Source organism: Pinus tabuliformis, chromosome 2_1 (assembly GCF_031772625.1).
Source record: "Pinus tabuliformis cultivar Carrire ecotype Pingquan chromosome 2_1, CPIR1, whole genome shotgun sequence".
NCBI lineage: Eukaryota > Viridiplantae > Streptophyta > Pinopsida > Pinales > Pinaceae > Pinus > Pinus tabuliformis.
Window position 1 is genome coordinate 954,584,398 of NC_142299.1, and position 24,081 is coordinate 954,608,478.

The following is a 24,081-nucleotide window of genomic DNA, read 5'->3' on the forward strand; positions in this document are numbered from 1 at the left end:
TTTTCCTATGCTTGCCATTGTGTAGTACTGATGATCACTGGAAGCCATGTGTGCCAAAGAGCTACCCCCTAAATGCAACCAAAATATGGGTATCCAATACTCGTAATCGACTCAGGGCATGTGGATCTCTCTGCGAAAATCCCTGAATCTAACACATCAAAAACCCCTACTGTAATTACTAGTTTACAATCTCCTACTTGTTCTTTACATTAACAAGTTATTTAATTGCATAAACATCGAAGTAAACACTATTGCAACCTTCACAAATATACAAATCATGCATTGAAATAAACCGAGACAATAAGACAAGGGACACCGTTATTTTTGGACAATTGTCCCCGGAAAAACCCAATTCGGGAAAAGCGGTGCAGCATATAGAGGGTTTGTATTACTAAGCACATTTCGTGAATACAACTAGGGTGCCAGAAATGGCTCAGCCAACAACAAATATCCTTGGTAGAGACATATATTATGGCAAATCAGCAAGCGGATGATCAAATCCCGTAGCGACTTTGATAGTTACTTATGCTGGACATCGAAAGCTGCTCCAAGCATTGCTTTGGAACTACGTCACTCCTCTAGGAGCTGTGTCACCCTCTCCCGGCTCAGAATCTACTGATCTTCCCCCAGTCTTCCCCACAGAATCTCCCCAGCGCGGCCTCTGAGGCCCAGCGTCAGCCTCTGCGGCTTTTGCGTCTCACTGCATCAACCCTCTGCATCCTCTGTGTCAGCTTTACGGCCTCTGCGTCAGCTCTTCTAGGGCATGCGCTGTCTCTCCCAGCGCTGCGTTGCCCCTTTGTCATGTATTCTTTTGCCTCAGATGAAAATACCTCGCTGAACTGCCCCTCTCTTTAACTCTGACCACTAACTCGATTTCCTCAGCAAACCTCACCCAAAAAATCGAATTCTTTGATCACTTGGTGTATCTCCAACTGACCCTCAAACCCCCTCTTATACTTTTCCTGTTGATGAATCAACGACCTAGATTAAGTCCCTAATCAACGATTAAGATTAGAACTGGCTTGATCCTCATCACTTAGAACTTTCTCACCATATTTTATTAATACACATTAATATTTTTATTTTCCTAAATTTAGACTTAGGAACCCATTAAAAATATTAATTATTTTAATAACACCTCATCCGAGTGGAATTTCTCCAAACGATTTCTGGGTCTTGGAGATCTCATGTGCTTTAGCCTCAACACCAATTTTCAAGGCTAGAGCACATCCGTTGCTACCCAAAATCAACACCCTCCTGTCCCTGCCAACCATCTTCCCTGGGTATGCCATCCGCTCTCTCGATAATGTGCCAATAGAAGGTCTGGAGCTTGGACGCATATTGGGAAACTACCTTAGTCGTACTCGGTATCCTCTGCTCATGCATAGTCCTGACATGCCCTGAGTAAAGAGTGACACGTCTTCCTCATAACTAGATCCCTAGACGTAGGCGCGATGATGAACGATATGCCACCCTTGTAGATGATCAGCTCATCCCCCAATCTGTGGCTGTCAATTGACGCAACAACCCATTGTCACTGCTAAAAAGTCTCCCCCCTAGTGCGTTGAGTGTCACCCAAATATCTCGGGTGAGCTCTTCGTCCTCCGCTGCTCATGCTTGGAGTGCAGAAAGTTTACAACAAAATTGACTGTGCCCGTGAGGGATATAGAAGAGGTTCGGGCATGTGAGTCCCCGCAGATACCATCAAGTATCGCTTATCTGTGTCCCCGTCGATCCTGGGTCAACTACGCCCAAAGGTATGCCCGGTGTTTCCTTCCAAGGGTCTACTTGGAGGCAACGCTCCAAGACCTTGTTGTGCGGCATTATACACCCATGCATACCCCCAATCATCCCAGTACTCCTGGACATGCCACTGTACACCGCGGCCTACCCTATACATCATTAGATACCCTCGGCTACGGCTATGCCATCCTGTATTGGCCTCTATCTTGCCTGTGTCATTGTACCTGTCACTCCCCGCATGTACTCAATGTGACGTGAGGCACTCCCACTCCACAACACAGTCCAACATACTACTACACACTACCCTGCATCTCCATGCTCCTCTACAAGCCCTTGCTCCTCGCTCCATAGTCCCACATGCCACTATATGCTATGGCCTAACATTGGGTCTATATGCATTAGACTGCTTTCCCCTACATAACACTGGACCCTATGAGATAACTTTGTGTAGTCCTGTGTACCACTACCCACTATCGTACCACCCTGTAACATACAGTATCCTGCATGGGCCAAGATATCCGCCTATCTACTAGTACACCCTCCATGATGTGGGCTACACACCCCATTTGCTCTGAAAGACCTAAGCGGCCTAACTCCCCACATGCTAACGGAAATGACACTATTGCGCCTATCCTCAATAGTCCCTGCATCCCATATGTTAGTAAGAGAGCACTCTCTCCATACCATGCCCTGACTGATAGCCTACCGATGCTGCGTAAGCTAGTCAGCACTTGCCTGAGTAAGCTAGTCACCCTGTGACTCCACGCACCGTCAATATGCCAAGACAACTCATGAAATCTGTTTGCTCGCCTGTCAAACTATCCTATCACTAGTGTTGACTGGGGCTCTGATGGAGATCTGAAAATGTGGGTGTGCTCAGCCGTCAAGTCCATCACGTAGCTATTACCATCACCTACCAGCTCTATGATGTGCTGGAAAATCCCGCTTGGATCACAAAAATAGTCTGTCCCTCTGTTAATCCATGGCCTCTGCTGACATGTGGCCATGGATGTATCCAACCGCCTAACCTGCTCCATTGAGTACTAGCCACATAATGATATAATTTGTCCATTGTAGCCTACTAGCCACATGTGATGATTACATGTACTCATCATGTACATATTCTACTTTTTAAAAAGCACACAGAAATCATTCTTTTCTCAACACAAGTTACTATTTTGTGAATGATGTTGTGGAGATGCTAAAGCCACAGTGGGTTTGATTAATATGATGTTTGGGGCTTGTGATGGCTGAGGTTTGAAATCTTGTAATCAATCTTCAAAATTTTTTCTTAACCTTAAATTTATAAATTTTGTGTTTATTAACTTGTATTGAAAATTTGAACATAGAGATAGACATTCCCTTAGATTTTTGGTCCTCATAGCTCCAGCATCTCTCTTTTTATGTAACTATGGCTATGAACTTTTTTCTGTGAAGGAAACTGGGTCTATCTATGCTGAACCATTACCACTATGTTAATTTGCCAAACCAGTTTTCGAATGCTGCTTGGGTAGTTTGATTTATGATAAGTATTGATATCGGTTAACTTATGAACTTACTGTCCTTTTAATGGAGGTAGTTCTTTGCACGATGAGTCTCTGTCCATGCTATTATTATTTCATGGCAAGTTTTTTAATTGCTCATGTTGTGCTAGATATCTAGTGAAATTAGAAGGGGTATTTGTGATCTAAAATGATAGTTATTTTGTGAAGTGTAACCTGAGGTCACTGTGGATTGTACTAAAATATTGTTTCCTTGACACAGCTGTACCAACATATTGTTCTTAGTGGAGGAAGTACAATGTATCCTGGTTTGCCAAGTCGGTAATGTTTTAACTATAATTTGAAGCATCTTGCTAGTTGAGTGGGCTTTATTTTAAAATGTCACAATTTTGAATTATATGGTCATTTGATTTATAAGAGGGCAGCTTTAAATGGTAAATTACCTTCTTTTCATATTCAATTTGTTATGACATCTTTTTCAGTAGGGAATAACCTGGAAAAGTATAAAAATTAAGAAGCAAGGAGAATCTGGCACTGCTTGCAGGAGTAGGAAAATGATGAATAACTCTTAAGCATCTTTAAGTTCCTAATTAGAAGCTTAAAAAATCGTTCTTGGATTCTAGGCAAATGAACTAAGAGGATAAACTACACTCCCTATTGCCATCTGAAATCATATTGTGATTTCCATGGACATGGATTTACATAGTAACTGCACATGGGGGATTTTCATATTTCTTCATTAGTAAGAGTTTAGGACTTAGTTGTGGAGCTGCAAAAAGATGCATCGACTGTTTGATGCCCTGCTTTCACTGGTTCTTATCATTGTGATTGGATTAATGGGAGGAAACTACGCATGTAATATGAGATCGTTTGTAGAATTTTTAGAAACATTTTTTAACTAAAACTATTGTGATCAGCATACATCCATCTTAACTCTGGATTTACCAAGCGCTGAGAGAGATCAAATCTCCTTTTACTCTAAAAGAGGTTTACGGTGCATCTCACAAATCCCATCTTATGGCACTGTTCGCTCTATTCACTGTGACCCCTTAAACCCTAAATCCTAAGCCCCTACCTAGAATGTAAATCCATTGAAATTGATTAGCTTTTGTTTTGCATTTGCAATAGAAATAAATGCTATGCTTCCCCACAACCATTCCTGTCTCTGCAACCAACAGATGGCACAGCTTTTATTGCCAATATGGTTTTAAAAAAATTCAAACTGCAGCAAAAGCTACATACAAGTGAACCAAATTTAGTGCAAAGACTGCTAAGCTGAGAAAAATATACCCTGACAAAATTTTTTCCATAACATAGGAGTAAGAAACGGACTCGACATGCGTGGATTGATTATATGCCAAAAATAAATGGCAGAAGGGTGGGAAAACATATCATTTTGACTGTTCAGGCCGGCTCCTCTCTATGAATGAATCGAATGTAGTAAGATATGGTGTTTTGCAGAGTACATCAGTCTGCTGTGGTGGTAACAAAGGGCTTCTTTCTGCTGAGAAAACGGCTTTTATAGGTCTGTTTTCATGGATGTCGAAATTACAGATTTAGTGCCATTTTAGATATATATGTATATCTGCAGCACACAGTATTGCACATTATCTAACCATAAATTGATCTAAATAAAGTAAAAATAAATTGACAAAGTGAGCAGCCTTGGACCATTTTCAGCTGGACATTTGGAGTGCTAGGTAGGCACATTTCTGTGGGGTTTTAGTTGTAGCAATGACACCATTTTAGAGACTACGTGTGCCTGCGCAGAGGTAATTCTGGACCACACGTGGGAGTTGGGTGGAGTGACATTTGGGGTAGAGTTGAGCTGGAATTTGGAGGCATCCAGAGGGGAGTTTTGCTAGCATTTACCATCATTTTGGAGGAGCTGAGCAGGGTCATTTCCAGGGGGGTCAAATTACCCAGTAGTTGAAGGAGCACGTGGAAATTGGGGGTAATTTCGTGGGTGAGAGCTAGGCCAAACCCTTTCTGGGTTTTGGTGGGTTATTTGAGGAGAGATCGAGGTTAATTTCCCGAAATTTTCCAAGCACTGGAGGAGAGCCAAACAACAGATTCTTCCAGCAATTAATGCAACTTTTTAGGTTCAACGTAGAACATTGAGGGGAATATCTTTCCAGCATCCGGGCAATTGTTTTCATCACCCGAGACTTGTTAGCTTGCCCTTGGCAAGCCCAGGTGCCTTCACTCCATACTTATATTGTACCCCCATCTGATTTATAATGAAAATGGATCAGTTTGGCGCAATTTTTGGAGTATTTTTGGGTGTTTAATTTTGTGTTGCATGTACCTTGAATGCTTTGTTTATTACTGTTAAGTTTCCCTTAGGAATATTACACCAGCTCTGATACCATGTTAGATTTTGGGCTAGATTGTTTTTTGTTGTAGATAATGCAATTTTTAATTTATTCAACATTTTCACATTACATTCACCCCATAACATTATTTCATCATTAGCAATTATGTACAGAGAACAATAATATGAACAATGCAACAAAACAATAAGAAACAACAGAAGAAAAACATACACAATAGAGACCCCAGGATTTTGTTGATTTTGGGTAGCATCGGATGTGTGCTCTAGCTCCGAAATTTTGTGGAGGGGCTAGAATACATGAGATCTCCAAGACCATAAATCGTTTGGAGAAATTCCACCTGAATTGCGAGTTATTTAAAATAATTATTATTTTTAATGGTGCTCCTAAGTCTAAACTTAGGAAAATAAAAATATGAATGGGTATTAATAAAAATATGGGTGAGAATCTAAGAGATGAGGATCAAGTCTGTTTTAATCTTAGCCGTTGATTAGGGACTTAATCTCGGCCGTTGATTTATCAATAGGAAAAGTATAAGAGGAGGCTTAAGGGTCAGTTGGAGACACACCAAGTGATTTGATTTTTCTGGGGCGAGGTTTGCTGAGAAAATCGAATAGGTGATCTGAATTGCAGTGAGAGGGGCAGAAGCAGAGATTTGGATCGAAATGGAGTTCTGAGCCAAAGAGTACCAGGTAGAGAGGCAACCGTAGCATTAGAAAGGCAGTGCAAAGGCCTATGCAACCCAGAAAGGGGCTCACGCAATGTTAACGCAGGCCAATAGGGTCTCTTGTAGTGGCAATGCAGGATATTTGTTAGACGTTTGAGATTTTGCTGGAGAAGTGAGGTTCTAAGCCGGGAGGGTTGAACAACAATCTTCCTCTAGCAAATTGATCCAGCAGAAGGGGTGACGCAGTCTCCTAGAGGAAAGGCGCTGGCCCAAGCAGTGATTGCGTTGGGATCTCATAGTTCTTGTCGGAGTTAGACCACTCAGTGGATCAGTTGTGACTTGGGGAACGAGGTAAACCCTCGTATGTATTTCTAGCCGTCGAGATTTCTTTGAAAGGTTAGCCATGTGAGAGGCAACCTGTTGTACTCAGATTCTGCTTGCTTAATAATACAAACCCTCTATCTGTTGCACTGGTTTTCCCACATTGGGTTCTTTTGGGGATGTGTTGCCCAAAAATAACTGTGTCACTTGTGTGTTTGTCTTATATATTGTTTCAGTTTATGATCTGTATGTCATTGTAGTTTGCAGTAGTGTTTTTCATCACTGTTTGTAAATTAAATAACTTGTTGAATGAAATAACAAGTAGGAGATGCTAAACCAATGACTGCAGTAGGATCTCTAATTGTAAAGATTCATAAATTTTCACATGGTATTAGAGCATTGCAGATCATAGGACACTGAAGCCATCCGCTGGGTGATTCAACAAATCTGCTGCAGAGAAGCAACTGTCCTGAGTGACAATGCTGTTCCAAAGCTAGAGATGAAGAAGGGAGAGTGACGCAGTGCAGAAGAGGTGACTCAGAGGCTCACGCAGTGCCTGCGTCAACTTTCTGAGCCAGGTGAGGGTGACGCAGTAGCTGGGAGAAGCCCACACAGTAAATGCATCAGCTATCTAGGCCATCGCAGAAGCAGGGAGGGGCAGATTAGGCTCATGCAGAGCCATGTCATCTTTCTGAGCCTAGAAGGAGTGACACAGTTACTGTGTAGAGCCTGAGGAGCTCAGATTCCTCAGTTGCTAGGGCAGAGGGAGCAATGCAGATTGAATTTGAGGCGCTAGTGGGACGCTGTTGCTGCTGATGCAGAACAATGTTTGAGGAGATTGAACCAAGGTAGGGGGAATCACTGCCTTAACAGATTTCTTGCCAATGAAATCTAGGTTCGGGTTGCTGAGTAGCAGCAAAGGAGGATTGGAGAAGGGGTGATTAGACGTTATTTGGCGGGAGGATTTTCGTTAAGGAAATCAGGACTCAGAGGGAGTCTAGAAGGAACTTGTTCCTTAGAGGATTTCTAGTGCAAAGAAATCTAGATCCAAGTCTTGTTGGGGAAAAAATGAGAGAGGGAGAAGAGAACCTGTTCGATACTTGTTTGAGCAGAGATGGCAGTGAATGGACTAAGGGATCATGACAGATTGGATGGAGCATCCAACTTTGTCATCTAGAAGGCTAGGATCCTGGTAGTCTTGGACAGGAACCACATCAAGTATTATGCCCTGAAAGTGGTGGTTGTACTGGTCGATGTTGATCCTCTCAAGAAATACGAGGAGGCTCAAGCAAAGGCGAAGTGCATGATCCTGGACGGGGTCAAGGTTCATGTGATCCCACATATTGCTGAAAAGGAAACAACAAGGGAAATGTGGGAGGCCCTAACCACCTTGTATGAGGGAACTTCTGTTCAATGGAAGATGTTGCTTGAGAACCAGCTGAGATAGTATCAGATGCAGAAGGGAGAAGAAATCGAGCCCTTCCTTCCCAGGTTGCAAGTGATTCGAGACCAACAGACTTCCATGGTGTCTACACTAGATCCTGAGTTCATGGTCATGACTACCCTGAATGCAATCACTGAAGACTGGGAGACCTTTGTCCAGACCATCTTGGGCAGGGCTTCTCTCCCCAGATGGGAGGATATGTGGGCAGCTCTTCGACAGGAAGAGATCAGGTGGTTAACCAAGGTAGGAAGTAGCGGTAAAGGAGTCAGAGTCAAGAAGGAGGAAGAGGAGGATGCAACTCTTGCATCAGCGGGACAGCCAGAGCAGCGGAAGAGGAAAAAGAAAGACATAACAAAATTCAGATGCTTCAGGTGTGGGGAACCGGGACATTTCACCACTCAGTGCCCTCGGAAGAAGGGCAAATAAGAGAACTCTGACTCGAATGCTGCTCCGGCGAAAGCTGACAAGGAGGATGATGACGAGGATTGTGCCATGAGTGCTCATGCATCTCTAGAAAGTGGTGGGGAAACATTGAGCTGTATTTGGAGGACTACACAAGGGGAAGGATCCTTGAGGTGCCCAAACTCTTGGATCACATATGGCTACGGGAGCCCTTAATGAAAGTAGTAGAATGACAGGAGTCAGTTGGCGCAAGGGATGATGGAGCAACAATGGCATAGCTAGAGGTCCAGAGTCTGAAGCAACACAGTGGAGGTTGCAACATTGCGAGAGGCACAAAGAAGATTGTAGCAGCGCAGTAGCAACAGAGGGTTAACACAAATTAGCAGCAGAGGTAGCTTCAGCATCACGAGGCATCTAGACTGACCAACATGTCAATTTTTGGGTGGCTTTTTAGTTGCTTACGCCTCACTAATTGAGTTGTAGTGCAGCAGTTAGTAGTGGTAGTGCTATGGGCAACATGATGCAGCATATTGAGAGGGAGCTGTAGCATAGATGCAACAGTTGCAGTGTCATAGGCAGTAGTGCAGTGGATGAAGGGCAGCAGGCCGAGCATTAGCAACACAGAGGACTGATGTCGTAGATCAGTGTGACACTTCTGTTGAGAAGTATTGCTAGAGCACATTCCTCACTAAGAGGGAGTGTTGCTTTTGGGTAGCATCGAATGTGCTCTAGCTCCGAAATTTTGTGGAGGGGCTAGAATACATGAGATCTCCAAGGCCCAAAAATTGCTTGGAGAGGTTCCACCCGGATTATGAGTTATTAAAATAATTAATATTTTTAATGATGTTCCTAAGTCTAAACTTAGGAAAATAAAAATATTAATGGGTATTAATAAAAATATGGGTGAGAAGCTTCTAAGAGACGAGGATCAAGTCCGTTTTTATCTTAGTCATTGATTAGGGACTTAATCTCGGCCGTTGATTCATCAACAAGAAAAGTATAAGAGGAGGCTTGAGGGTCAGTTGGAGATACACCAAGTGATCAGTTAGTTCGATTTTTCTGGGGCAAGGTTTGCTGAGAAAATCGAATAGGTGATTTGAGTTGCAGTGAGAGGGGCAGAAGCAGAGATTTGGATCGGAAAGGAGTTCTGAGCCAAAGAGTACTAGGCAGAGAGGCAGCAATAGCATTAGAGAGGCAGTGTAGAGGCCTATGCAACCCAGGAAGGGGCTCACGCAGTGCTAACACAGGCCAAGAGGGTCTCTTGCAGTGGTAGTGCAGGATATTCGTCAGAAGTTTGAGATTTTTCTGGAGAAGTGAGGTGTTAAGCCGGGAGGGCTGAACAACAGTCTTCCTCCAACAAATCAATCCAGCATAAGGGTTGACACAGTCTCCTAGAGGGAAGGCACTAGAGGCAGTGCAGAGGCCTATGCAACCTAGGAAGGGGCTCACACAGTGCTGACGCAGGCCAAGAGGGTCTCTTGCAGTGGTAGTGCAGGATATTCGTCAGAAGTTCGAGATTTTGCCGGAGAAGTGAGGTTCTAAGCCGGGAGGGTTGAACAACAGTCTTCCTCCAACAAATCGATCCAGCAGAAGGGTTGACACAGTCTCCTGGAGGGAAGGCACTGGCCCAAGCAGTGATTGCGCTAGGATTTCATAGTGCTTGCCGGAGTCAGGCCACTCAGTGGATTAGTTGTGACTTGGAGAACGAGATAAACCCTCGTATGTATTTCTTGCCGCCGAGATTTCTCTGAAAGGTTAGCCGTGTGAGAGGCAACCTGTTGTACTCCAATTCTGCTTGCTTAATAATAGAAACCCTCTATCTGTTGCACTGGTTTTCATGCATTGGGTTTTCCGGGGACGTGTTGTCCAAAAGTAATGGTGTCCCTTGTGTTTTTGTCTCATATATTGTTTCAGTTTATGATTTGTATGTTAGTGTAGTCTGCAATAGTGTTTTTCATCACTGTTTATAAATTAAATAACTTGTTGAATGAAATAACAAGTAGGAGATGCTAAACCAATGACTCTAGTAGGATTTCTGTTTGTAAAGATTCATAAATTTTCACAGATTTAGGTTAGAGACTAGGGAAAAGCCGCATAAGGAGGAAAATCCAACTAGATTCTTCTTCTTAGATATTCATCAAATGTTCAACTGAGATACAAAGTACAATTATGATGAGACATAAGTCTTTCAGTATCCAACACATTAGTCCTACTAGGACAATCCAACAATAGACATATAACACCGCCATAGAACGTAGTATACATCGTTGCCCGTATCATAGAGCACTGCATATTTAAATGTAGCTGTGATAGACACTTTGCCATCATTGTCATATTGTCATCATAGAGATGAGCCACACATCACCATCATAATACTGCCATCCATAACTACCATCACTGATATGAACACACTGTCATACACCAAAGGGTCTTTGCCATGTTAAGGTCAATATGTCAAGGTCACTATCAAGATCACTACCTTCCATCATTGTCATACTACTGCCAAATTATTGGCATGTCATTTTCATATCAAGTCATGCTTCACTGTAATTTCAAGGAATTCTTCTTTGTCATATCAAGGTAAATTTATTGTCATATTAAGGGCACTGTCACGAAGAGTGGGGCTACAAGGGTACACAAATTTTGATTGGCCAGGAAGTGTAGTGTACAGAAAATTCACATCTAAATGTTGTTTCACCATGGGATCAACCATGATCTCATGGTTCAACAAGGAGCAACAGTTAGTGGCACTTAGTCCAGTAGAGGCAGAGTACATGGTAGCGAGTATGGGGAGTTGCGAGCCAGTGTGGCTCCGCAAGATGCTTGTAGGACTATTTGATCTGCAAATGGGGCCAATAGTGATTCACTGTGATAACCAGATTACATTAAGTTCCCTAAGAAACCTGTGTTTCATGATCGGTCCAAGCACATCAAGATTAGATATCACTTCATTAGAGACAAGGTCTAGAAAGGCATTGTGAGATTGCATTAAGTTTCTACAGAGGAGTAGGTTGCAGATGTTCTCACTAAGCCTCTAGGAAAAGGGAAGTTAGTGAAGTACCAAGATAAGCTAGGGGTAGTGGAGAATCACTTCCTTGCTAGGGGGAGTGTCAAAGCTTGTGGTAGATTTGAAAGGTCTTTTGCATAGGCTTGGTGTCTTAGCATGTGGGAGATGACGTATACCCTCTTTTAGGTGCTTGCTTGGCGAAGTAAGTGATTTATACCTTTTTTCCTAAGTCTAAATTAGGAAATGTACAATAGTTAAAGTCAATATTATTGTGGACTATTAAGTCATTTTATAAGGATAAATAATTTAATTATTTAAGTGACTTGGAAATAATCTCAACCATTGATCTCCAAGATGATTCTAGAAGGGAGATTAGGGTTAAGGATTTGGGCTTAATGAAGATTATAAAGGAAGCCTAGCGAAGAGGTGAAGCCACACAAAACTCAAGTGAGCAAGTCATCACGAAGAGAAAGCGATTTTCTCTAGTGCAAATGGCTTAGTTGACTAGAGCATAGAAAAGGAGAAGTGTGAGGGTATTGAGAGCAAATCTTGGATGCCGAGTGGAGGATATTGCAGGGCCAAGTTGCTGGAAGGATATCAATTTGATCTGGAGGAAATTGAATTGCTGAAGGGTTGAATTTTTTCCTAGTGTGCAATAGTGGCACACAAGGAGGGCGTAGGTCGATTTTGCTGGCTGAGTATTTGGGTCGATTTCTCCAGACTGATTTCTTCTTGAGGCTGATTTCCTAGAGGCCGAATTCATTTTGTGGGAGCCGAGTTACAAGTTTCCGATATTGTATTTCTCCTTGTATCATTGTGGGTCGAAAAACCCAGATTAAGAGAGGACGGAGAATTGCTGTGGATGAATTATTTTTGTAATGTGTGATTGATCTCTCTGATTTAATTTCCATTGTATATATTTATTTCTAGAAGTTAAAAATACCAGTGGTTTTATTTTTTGGTAATTCAGTGTTTATTTGGTTTAATAAATAAATTGTTGGGGATAAAATAAAATGCCATGACAAAAAGAATCTGGCTGGTATTTGAATTTAACAGTAACTTGACCCCCATGTTATTCATCAAAAAGGGTATCCAAAAATATGACGCAAAACCTGTAGTGTAGAAACTCGAATTTTGACCTAACTTTTTATGACATGGGATGATTCACCAATTTTGGCCCACATGCTACTATCGATAAGAGGTATCTAAAAGAGAAAATTACTTTTGAAATTGCAGAAACCCTAATTGTTTACTTTCTTTGATTGTACAAAACTAAATCCTATTCACATCTCCATAATGAGTATCTAAATATGTGATCAGATTTCAAGAAATGCGATTTTCTAGAAATAGAAGATTTTCAAGATTGAAAATATTGAAAATCTATTTTACCCTATTGGAGTCTTCAACTACTCATGTTTGCACCAACGATTGCATCACAAATACAAGCCTAGGGAACCTGTTGAATTGAATAACTCTATCAAGCTATGTACTAGTATGAATGTAATGTATGCTTTGAAGACAACTGCTCTGTTAATTTTAGATAACAATGGTATGTTCTATGCTTAAGAGCAATTTGCTTCAATTTTCTTAGTAGCCCAATATCAATTTCCAGATTAGCAATCACATTAACGTGACAGTAAATGCAGATAGAACATAAATAAAAACAGTAGAAGACAAGCCAAGACAAGAGAACACAAGATATGGCACTAGCCAGGGACGAACCCCAATGTGGGGAAACCCTTGATCAATTCTTTTTATAGTTCTTCAAAAGTTCAGCACAGAGAGAGAGAGTACAATATACAATTTTCACTTGTCCAGTCACAGTGAAGTCAAACAGCGGAAGCAGAAAGCCCTAATCAGAAAGTCAACGCTGCAGCAAGCCCTAGCGCAGTCAACACTGGTCAAACTGCCTTGGATTTTGTGCTCAGAACTGCGGCCTGTCCAAACAGAAATACTCCACACAAAACCACAGTCAAAGGTTGTCAACACTGGTCAAAACAACCTTCTGCAATTTTCGGTCAACGCAGAAAAAATACAGTCCTTTCTTCGCACGTGTGGAGAGAGAGAAGCCTCAGAAATCTGTTCCCAATCAAGAAGAGAGAGGTGTGAGTGAATGAAGTGTCCAAATGAGGAGGAGGCACCTTGTATTTATATGCAAATGTTGAGGTTGAATAGATGTGACTATTGGGCTTCTAAGCCTACATGAGTTCACTGGCCGACCTTGACAATTTGTCCATAATCAAAATAAATTCATAATTCCATTTGTATATGCCAGAATAGGATGATCTTTAGATCAATCCTACACCTCTCAGAGAGAAGAATCCAATAAAAGTATCAGCTGCCTCATATGAGCTGTCCAAGGTGAAGTTTGGCCCTAGTTGCCAAAATTAGCATGTTCTATAGATCACTTGCAAGAAAACATATAATGAAAACCTATGACATGTGCTAAGTCTGATTATAACACTTAAAAACTGTCAAAACCGAATGATGAGTTTTGTTTGATAGGTTTATCACATAATGTAGCCATGAATTGTTGATGTAGGATATTTGCTAATGCATCCACTAGCCATCAATACCAAATCAAGCAAAATGAATTTTGAAGTTCATTTTGAGTGTAAACACATTACACCTTTTGGTGGTTGCATGCCTCTCTTATTCATTAATTTCATTAATCTTCCATCATTCTTATATCACATTAATTAATGACCTATACAGTGGCACTCAGGACAATGTCCCCAATGGAATTCTTTTAGCTGATATTTTGAAAAGGGCTTATATTATGCTTTGTACTTGCTTGCTATACAATTTTCCCATTTTGTTAATGTTTATAGCTTCATAATAACGTCTTATTTCAATCCTTGCATAAGAAGTATCTTTTCTGCTGAGAGTTCCCACAAAAACTAGCTTTCGAGAATACCTCATTTTTTTGCAGAATTAAGTTTACTTTCTTGTCTATATAGCTATCAATTGTATTTAAATGAATCTTTCTATTGCAAAGAGGAATTATCACTTTGTTTACACTTTCTTGAAAATGTCTTGAATCTGAAGGATGTTCAAGATTGTCATTTTTTTTGTTCCATTCAATGATAATGTTTCATGTTTGTTATATACAGCTTGGAGAGAGAAATACATGATCGCTATCTTCAGGTAGTATTGAAGGGTAACAAAGATGGACTTAAGGTATGAATTTAGACCAATATATTAACATCAATGTTCCTTTATTCTTATTTTAATAATTATCTTCTGCTGTGCTGAATATTTCCTTGGCTAGTATATCTTGTCATTCATATAGTTTTACTCACCTTTATAGTATTTAGAAAAGGTTAAAACAGAGTGAGATTTCAGGGTTTCAATCACAGTATAAAAAACTATATATCTTTACTCACAGCCTTCAAGTGCATGTAATAACATCTTCAAAATATGCAGACTTGATAGGAGGAGAGGAGAGTTAGTTATGTTTTTTCACCTCCCATCACATGGAAGGAGAGGATGCATATTTGAGAAATGCAAGCATTCAACAAGTCTAGAGTTAACTTGTTTGTCATCTCTAAAGCATGAAATGAAAGAAATTCCATTAGAAGAGGTCGGAAAAGGAAGGGTCCTAATGTCAAATGATGTCGTTTTCCACACCTGCACAAGAGATGTTTTAACAATAGTTATAGGCTAACGTGTTGGGGGATGATTCCTTGTCATCCATAAGACATGCTCTATAGGCTTTGTTGCCACAAAATCTAGTAGGCCTTGGAGAGGGAAACCCTACAAGACAAAGAGCTAGTCTAAGTGCTAACAATGGGATAATGGCCCATTGTCACTACAGCCAAGTTCCCCTGCTCTTTACGGACTTTCACCGATGGGAGGAGTCTTAGTAGAAAGAAGACCACTTAAAATAGATATGCTAGGTTATAAGGCACACAATGATCTAGCTAGAGCTCATTCAAGAGAGAGATTCAATAATGGTTGAAGGCTTCAAAGAAGCAAAACATTCTCAAAGAAAAGCCCTAGAAAAGGAGGCTCAAGACCTAGGGTTTTGAGATTTTCGATGGTGATAGGTATTCACAAGGTCAAGGCTCGGGAGAAAAGACTTCTTATGATATACTTCAACAAGTACTAAGCTCATACAACCTTCAAGGAAGTCCTCAAGTTGAGGGAAAAAGAACTAGGGTTTCCCTCTTGGAGCAACACCTAGGGCAAGAGATTTTATGGATGAAATTTGAGTGGATGCCCACCAAACTTGGAGAATAGGTAGCCTAGACCCTAAGCTTGATGTTTAGGCTCTCAAATCACCAAAAAGCCTCCTCCCTAAAATTTCGTTACAAGCCCTAGATTTTCGCCCTAGCCTTAAAAGGACCAATTTTAGGAGAGAAAATTATGGAGAAAATTTAGGATTGATCACCAATGACTTGGACTAGTGCCTTGTCCTTTAGGCATATGGAGTCAAGGATGAGATAGATAAGCTAAATCCTTTTTAAGGAGGCTAAAATTTGACACCCGAGGTATCAACATTTAGCATTTATCCACTTCAAAATAAAATGGAGTTTGATTGAGAGATTAAAGATTTACTCCACTAGGAACATCCATTATATGTTGTACAATGAATAACATATGCAATACTCAACTAGATAGCCTTTCAAAATTAATTTTCAACAATTAGGGCACAAAATAGCATAACCTAGAAGCAACAATTCCATACATTAGACAATTTCAAGATAGAAAATCTTCAACAATAAGCACTTACAAGACAACATGTAGTATATCCATCCATTATCCAAAGAAGTAGCTCCAAAGACAATCAAAAATAGCTTCCAAATATCGAAATGCATCCAAAATATCTCCAATAGCCAAAAGAAGCAATTGTGTTTTATTTTCAAGAAGTCAAATTCTAGGTATGATGATGATGAGAGACTAAATGAGGTCTCTCATATTTATACATGTCCAATCAAGTCTAATTTTAGCCTAAAGCCCCTCTTAGTTGTTAAATGATGGGCAAAAACTAATTGAGGTTACAAGCCAACCTCATAGCCAATGTTATAACATAAGAAAACACCCACAAGAGGGTCAAAATGATGACATCATCCATGCATTAGCCTCTTGGAGGCATGCGTTGAGCTCTCTTGGTCCCAAGTTGAGTGAAGAGGGCTCCAATAATCATCCTCGAGGGGTTAGCGCCTAGATCTCTATGCAAATCATCATGTGGACCCCAATTTTGTGTTTGTGGTATAAAATGGGTCTCATGGATCTCTTGGTGATAAAATAGCCTAATTCTGCTCTGACTTGAGGGTTCAGAGGATGGTGCTAGTCCTCCCATGTCTCAAGGGGTGAGACAAACCTCATTCGGGCCTCAGATCAACTGCCAAACCATGTGATCACTATTAAGCCGATTGGGGCACATTGGGCCAAGTGCATCATCTCATGAATAATGTGGGGCAAACAACAAATTGCTGGGGGTGTTGTAGGTGCCCATGGAATAGAGTGATGCTCTACAAGTAGGAGTCCCATGGCTCTCAACGCTTCACTTGTGGGGTTTCATATGCTCCTCTAGTGGACTTGGGCCCCAATTAAGTTGCCCAACTCATGATGAAAACCACCTTCCAATCACACATAATGTCCAATTATATATCTTCACCATTAGGTACAATTAATCATTAGTGCATCTAAGTGAACCAAGCTTGTTAGTCAAGGGAAAATCGAGACTTCATATGGGGATTCTCTTGCAAATTTAGGCCTTTGATCATGTAATAGTGTTACCTCCCTAGGTAGGAGTGATGTCACTACTGCTCTGCTCCTCTGTGACCTCCGTTCCCTATGCAAGTCTGAGGAATCCCCAACTCTGTACAAGGCACTATCTGGTGGCCTGCCAATGCCACCTCCTTTGACAAACTCCTACTAGAGTATGCTAGTCATCCTGTGATCCCATGCACAACCATCATACCAAAACGACCTAGGGAGTCTGTCCATAGACTAGTTGGCCATTGGTGTTAACCGAGACTCCCCTAGCGAATGCGTGTGCTCAACTGCTAGGCCAACTACACCACCACAATCACAATCAACTGGCATATTCGGGTAATGATAGGTAGTCCCACTTGGATCCCAATGCCAGTCTGGGCTTCCGGTATCCCCAATGCTTGAAAGTTCCTACTGAGCTTCATGTTCGTCCACTACCATCTCCATAGTCCACTCCACCCAGTACCAACTTAGAATCTCTTGCCATCCAACCACAAGAGAAGGATTGAATGTGCGAACTCTCATACGCAAGACAAGCCCTCCATCCCGCGAATGCTGCACACTACACCACTCATGTTGCCTCATCTCTTCAGTTTGGTCAGCACATAAAATATGTCGAGGTGGCTCTGCCTCTCTCTCTCCAAGGTGCAAAGGTAAACTGTTGACATTCCAAGACCTATCTATGTATGTCTGAAGAGGGTTGCTCTGATGCTCTAAAGTGCACTCTAGTTGTACCATTAGGGAATCCAATGGTTCCCCAACGCGAGTCAGTTTGGCCGCTGACTTGACACAAACCACTCTCATGCCCTCCAGCTCCTCGTTTTGCTGTAGAATGGCCTCTCGTACTGCCGTGGCCTTCTCTCTCAATGCCAGAACGTCGGCCTGGAACTGATGAAACTGTTGTGTGTATCTATCACTTGCAAACTCAATCACAACTCTGGGTACCTCAACAACTATCAACATCTCATCCATGGGTGGCCCCTCCTCAGCGGATGGCTCTATGTGTGTAGGCTCTATCCTCTCCACCAAGGTGTCAACTGGGGCTATCAAAGAGGTCTCGAATAATGGTAACTCCTCCGCCACACCAGGTAGATTGATGTGTTGAAATTTCTAAGTATTACCCTTTAGAAATTTTATTTGTATTCTCTGGTTTATTTCACCTACTTATTTAATTACTAACAGCTTATTTAACCATATAAACAATGAAATAAACACAATATCGTCTCAACCAGTTGTAGATCAACAACTGAAAGAAATAGACAAACACACAAGGGGCATTGTTATTTTTGGACAATCGTCCGTGAAAAACCCAACTTGGGAAAATCAGTGCAACAATTCTGTGGGTTTTTATTATTAAGCAGCTTTTCTTGAGTATGTCGGGTGCCAAACTGGCTCACCTGACAGAGATAAAAAATCTGGCAGTAATACCTCTCTTCGGAAGCAGATATTCTGAAAGTTTGCCCCAAGAAACCCTCTCCAGCACAATCTGAAGCATTGCGTCAGCCCTCCTAGCCTCTGCGTCAGCCCTCTGAGGCTCTGTACAACCTCTCTGGCCCTTTGCATCACTTCTGTAACCTTTGTGTGGATGACGCAAGCCCTTCTGGCCTCTGCTCAGTCACTACTAGCCTCTACGTGGCTCCCTCTGGCTCTGTGCCTGCGTCTCTGCCTCTGCGTTGGTCTTCCGACACTATCTTTGCCTCTCTGCCTCGTACTCACTGCCCCTTGCCGCAACTTTGATCACTGATTCGATTTCTCTTAGCAAACCCCGCTCTAGAAAATTGAATGACTGATCACTCTCGTGTATCTCAAACAGACCCTCAAGCCTCCTCTTATACTTCTTTTGTTGAGTCTTCAATGGCCGAGATTACATCTCTAATCAATGGCTAAGATTAGATTTGGCTTGATCCATGTCCTTTAGAACCTTCTAACCCAGTTTTATATTAAAATTTAATACCCATTAATATTTTAAAAATATTAATTATTTTAATATCTCCTTAACCAAGTAGAATTTGCCCAAAGCATTTCTAGGTCTCGGAGATCTCGCGTGCTTTAGCCTCTCCACCAATTTTCATGGCTAGAGCACATCCAATGCTACTCGAAATCAACGCTCCCTCTTAAGGAGGATTGTGCTCTAGTAATACTCCACCAGTAAGCATCATCCTGATTAAACGACATCAGTACCTGTGCTGATGCTAGGCCTCCCCGCCCAACATCCTTTGCACTACTGCATCCTGAACTACTGCTCATGGTTCATGGCTCTGCCACTGCCACTGTTACATTTGTACGACAGCTCCCTCTACATCCATGCTGCTACTGGTCCTTTCTCCCAACTCTGCACCTGCATTGTAGTTCTCTCTCATCATGCTGCATCGTGCTACTTCTACTGCCAGTGCACTGCAACTCAGTTACTAAAAAGTAACTGTTCCACTTAACTACTGACATCCTTGTCAGGCTAGAAACCTTCCCGATGTTGAAGCTCTCTCTGCCGCTATACTGTGCTGCCTCTACTGCCTCTGCGCTGCTGTAACAACTCTGTGCCTCTCACACCGCTGCAAACCTCTTTGTTCCATCTTGCACTGCTGCAACCTTCTATGTGCCTCTTGCACTGCTACAAACCTCTCTGTGCTGCCTGGGACTACTGCACTTCTAGCACTCTTTGCCGCTTCATCTGCATCTGTTTCTACCAACATCCGTCATCCTACTACTCTCACTTCGGGGCTCCCATAGCCAGGTATGATCCAAGAGTTTGGGTACCTCAAGGATCCCGCCCCTCACCGCCTGTAGTCTTTCTGACTACAGCTCGATGTCTCCCCACCTCTTCTCTAGATGTACATGGGCACTCATCAATCGTCATCATCCTCTACTTCCTTTTATGACTTCGCTGGCGTTGCCTTGGAGTCAGATGCCTCTCCCTTATTCTTATTCCTCAGACATTGGTTCGCATAATGCCCAGTTCCCCACAGTTGAAGCAATTTATCTTGGAGAGGTCCGTTTTCTTCCTCTTCTCTTGCTTCCCCACAGATGCCAGATCTGAATCCTCTTCCTCCTCTTTCTTGACCCAGGCTCCTTTACTGCTACTCCCCATCTTGGTCAGCCATTTGATCTCTTCTTGGCGAAGAGCTGCCCACAAATCTTCCCATCCTGGAAGATTTGATCTGCCCAAAATGCTTTGGACGAACGTCTCCCACTCCTCGAAGACTGCATTCAGGGCGGTCCTCACTATCAACTCTTGATCTGGTGTGGCTCCTATGGAAGTCATTTGGTCCCGAATCTCCTGCAACCTGCCGAGGAAGTGAGTGATCTATCTGCTCTGCTTTCTGCATTTGGTACAACCGCAACTGATTCTCCAGTAGCATCTTCCTCTGCACGAAAGTGCCTTGATACATTGTCTTCAAGGTATCTCACATTTCCTTTGCCGTCTCCTTCTTGGCAATATGCTGGACCACATGATCCTTGACCCCATCAAGGATTATGCATTTTGCCTTGGCCATCACATCCTCATACTTTTCATTGTCAACTGGGTCGACTGGGATAGCCACGGTTCTCAAGGCGAAGGCCTTGATGTGATGTCTATCTAGAATAGATAAGATCCTGGCCTTCTAGTTGAAAAAGTTGGATGCCTCGTCCAACCTGTCCTGATCCCTTAGTCCATTCATGGCCATCTCACTGCTCTTCTTTTTGACTCCTCTGAGTCTTTACTTCCCTCCTGGAAGTTCTCTCTAGACTCCCTCTGAGTCTCGATTTCCCTCCTGGAAATCCGCCTGCCAACTGTCGAGTCACACCTCTCCGATCTCGCATGCTCCTGCAATACTGATCTAGATTCCTTGGCTGGAAATTCACCTAGGTAGCAACTTCCTCTACCTTGGTTTTGCCCCATTAGGTACTGTTCTGTCTCGACAACAACAACACCCCACAAGCTTCACTCCCTGCAATTTGCCGACAACTTCCTATGCCCCAACAACTGAAGGACTGAGCCTCTAGGCTCTTCGCAATCTCGGGAACGCTGATTTGCTCCCTTGGCCAACTGTTTCAGCCCTCCTAGTCTCTGCGTGGCTCTTCGTGAGCCTCTTCTGCCTTTTTCTGCCTCTGCACTGCCTCTCTTTGGCTCAAGCTGATGATGCAGGCCCTCTGCGTCAACCCTTCTCTGCTGCTTTCTACCTAGGAAGAACTTCTTTGAATTGGGACAACTATTTCTGCTGCAAATTCTCTGATTCAGCTAGCGCCTTCAGCTCTCCTGTGATCTGCAATGCTTTGATACCATGTTGAAATTTCTAAGTATTACCCGTTAGAAATTTTATCTGTATTCTCTGGTTTATTTTTCCTACCTGTTTAATTACTGACAAGTTATGTAGCTGTATAAACACTGAAATAAACACAATACAGTTTCAACCATCTACAGATCAACAACTGAAAGAAATAGACAAACACACAAGGGACACCGTTATTTTTGGACAATCGTCCCTAGAAAAACGCAACTTGGGAAAACAGATTTAGCAAGTCTAAGGGTTTTTATTATTAAGCGGCTTTTCTTGAGTACACTGGGTGCCAAACTGGCTCACCTAACAGAGATAAAAAATCGGCAGTAATACCTCTCTTCGGAAGCAGATATTTTGAAAGTTTGCCCCACAAAACCCTCTCTAGCACAATCTGAAGCATTGTGTTAGCCCTCCCAGCCTCTGCGTCATCCTAAAACCCTCTGCGTCAGCCCTATGAGGCTCTGTGCAGCCTCTTCGGCCCTCTGTGTCACTTCTGTAGCCTCTGCGTGGATGACACAAGCCCTTCTGGCCTCTGCGCAGTCACTGTTGGCCTCTGCGTGGATCCCTCTGGCTCTGCGTCTACCTCTCTGCCTTTGCATTGGTCTTCCGTCACTATCTCTGCCTCTTTGCCTCGTACTCACTGCCCCTCGTTGCAACTCTGATCACTGATTCGATTTCTCTTAGCAAACCCTGCTTTAGAAAATCGAATGACTGATCACTCTGGTGTATCTCCAACTGACCCTCAAGCCTCCTCTTATACTTTTTCTATTGAGTCTTCAACAACTGAGACTACATCTCTAATCAACTGCTAAGATTAGATTTGGCTTGATCCATGTCCTTTAGAACCTTCTAACTCAGTTTTATATTAATACCCATTAATATTTTATTTTTCCTAAGTTTAGACTTAGGAACTCCATTATTAATTATTTTAATATCTCCTTAACTGGGTAGAATTTGGCCAAACCATTTCTGGGTCTTGGAGATCTCATGTGCTTTAGCCTCTCCACCAAATTTTAGGGCTATAGCACATCCGATGCTTCCCCAAATCAACACGATGTGCTCCTCACCATCTTGTGGGCTCTCAACATCATGCTCAACCTCCTCCTCAAGCTCCTAATATCTAAAGCCAGGTCTCCACCAACAAAAGCATCCCCTGGTCTCACCCTCTAACTATCCCTGCTCTGCCTGCTCCTTTTCAGGAGATTTGGTGCCCTGATTCTTTCAAATTTCCGCACATGATGTAGATCGCTGCACCCACACGACCTGCTCACTTCTAGTGTCTTTGTTGCAAGGGTGAGGATCGGTTTGGTCTATCACCCTTCTCAACTGGGCCAACCTCTATCGTCCCAACGAATTCCACCCCAGAATTTCTGCATATTAGATTTACCTTGAGCCATGGGTTTGTCTCCAGTTTCACTCGCCACTGGGCACTCATACCCAAATCTCCAATGCTCTTGTTGGCTAACCACAGCTGGGCCAAGATCAAGGCTCTGATACCACTGTATTGTTCCAAACTAGGAAAAACAATGATAAACAAAACAAACAATAGAAACAACACTAAGAAATTGAAACATTCAGTGCACACCCATAGAATGTCCAGAAATAACCATCAGCTGAGCCATTTTATTATAGTCTAGGAGCAAAGTACAATAATGTGGAAGAGATGCCTTAATGGCAAGCGTGATCAAGCCTAGGTGATAATATGTTAAGCCCAGATGGCAGAAATAGCTACTACAATGATGCCCTGCATTGCCCTTGTGAAATTGTGTTGTCTGCTGCAAAGGCGCTGTTGGAAACCCCACCTCTGGTGCTCAGAGAATTATGAGAAATTAACCTCGGGCTTTCCACCAAATACCTAGAATAACCCATGAAGGAACTGGCCAAACGTTGACCTCGGAATTTCGACCCAAATTCCTCTACCTTCTTTAGTTGCTGGCTGAGTTGGGACCCCTGTTTGATCCCTCAAATTGCCCAGAAAACTCTGCCAAAATTAATCTTGGCCTCTCCTTAATAAACCCATAAAGGGTTAGGCCTAGTTTTAACCCCAGAAATTCGGCTTTCCAAGAGCCACATCCTGCTCCAATTGCTGAAAGGTATGACTTGCCTGTAACTCCAGAAAGAACCCTCCAAACACTCCCAAATAGCCGTGATAATCTTCCCCAAATTTCCCCGTATCTCTCCTAGCAAATAATCGCTCCATGAACTGACCAACAAATTCCCTCGTGTGCCTAGTGAGAAGCTTATGCGCTGGCCCTGGGTGCTACAACTCACACTGCTCTCTGTGAAAATTCCTAGATCTAACAATTGTGAGGACCATAACTCTCCAGACTATATACTTTTTTTTTTTTGAACATCAAATACAACCAGAAAAGAAACGCATTGAAATTCAAATTTATTTAGCACACACATTCCTGCCACTCATTTCAGGAAACATATCATAACATTTCATACCTTTAACTAAGATCAATAGTAATGAAATACATATGTACCGTTCACCAGAAGGCGATACTCCACTTGCTCTGCTGTTGCTGGTATTCCCTTGTAGCTGGTCACCTCCGCGAGTGAATGATGACGCACTTGAACCGAATGCGAAGACCCACCGGTTAACCTCCCAGCCTACTCCTTGGGTACTCTTCTTCCCCACGGACCCCCGAGCTGCAATGGGTTTGTACAATGGAGACAAGC

The 24,081-nt window shown here is 42.5% G+C and overlaps 1 protein-coding gene across 2 annotated transcripts in view; it reads left to right on the top strand.

The window, feature by feature from the left end:
* LOC149203812 (actin-related protein 2) overlaps positions 1 to 24,081 on the top strand; it is a 240,248-nt gene that overhangs the window by 144,316 nt on the left and 71,851 nt on the right. For both annotated transcript variants that reach the window (XM_089403570.1, XM_089403571.1), the window contains exons 12-13: positions 3,508 to 3,566; positions 14,533 to 14,599. In XM_089403570.1, coding sequence (XP_089259696.1) covers positions 3,508 to 3,566; positions 14,533 to 14,599 — 126 coding nt within the window. The remainder of the gene's footprint in view (positions 1 to 3,507; positions 3,567 to 14,532; positions 14,600 to 24,081) is intronic.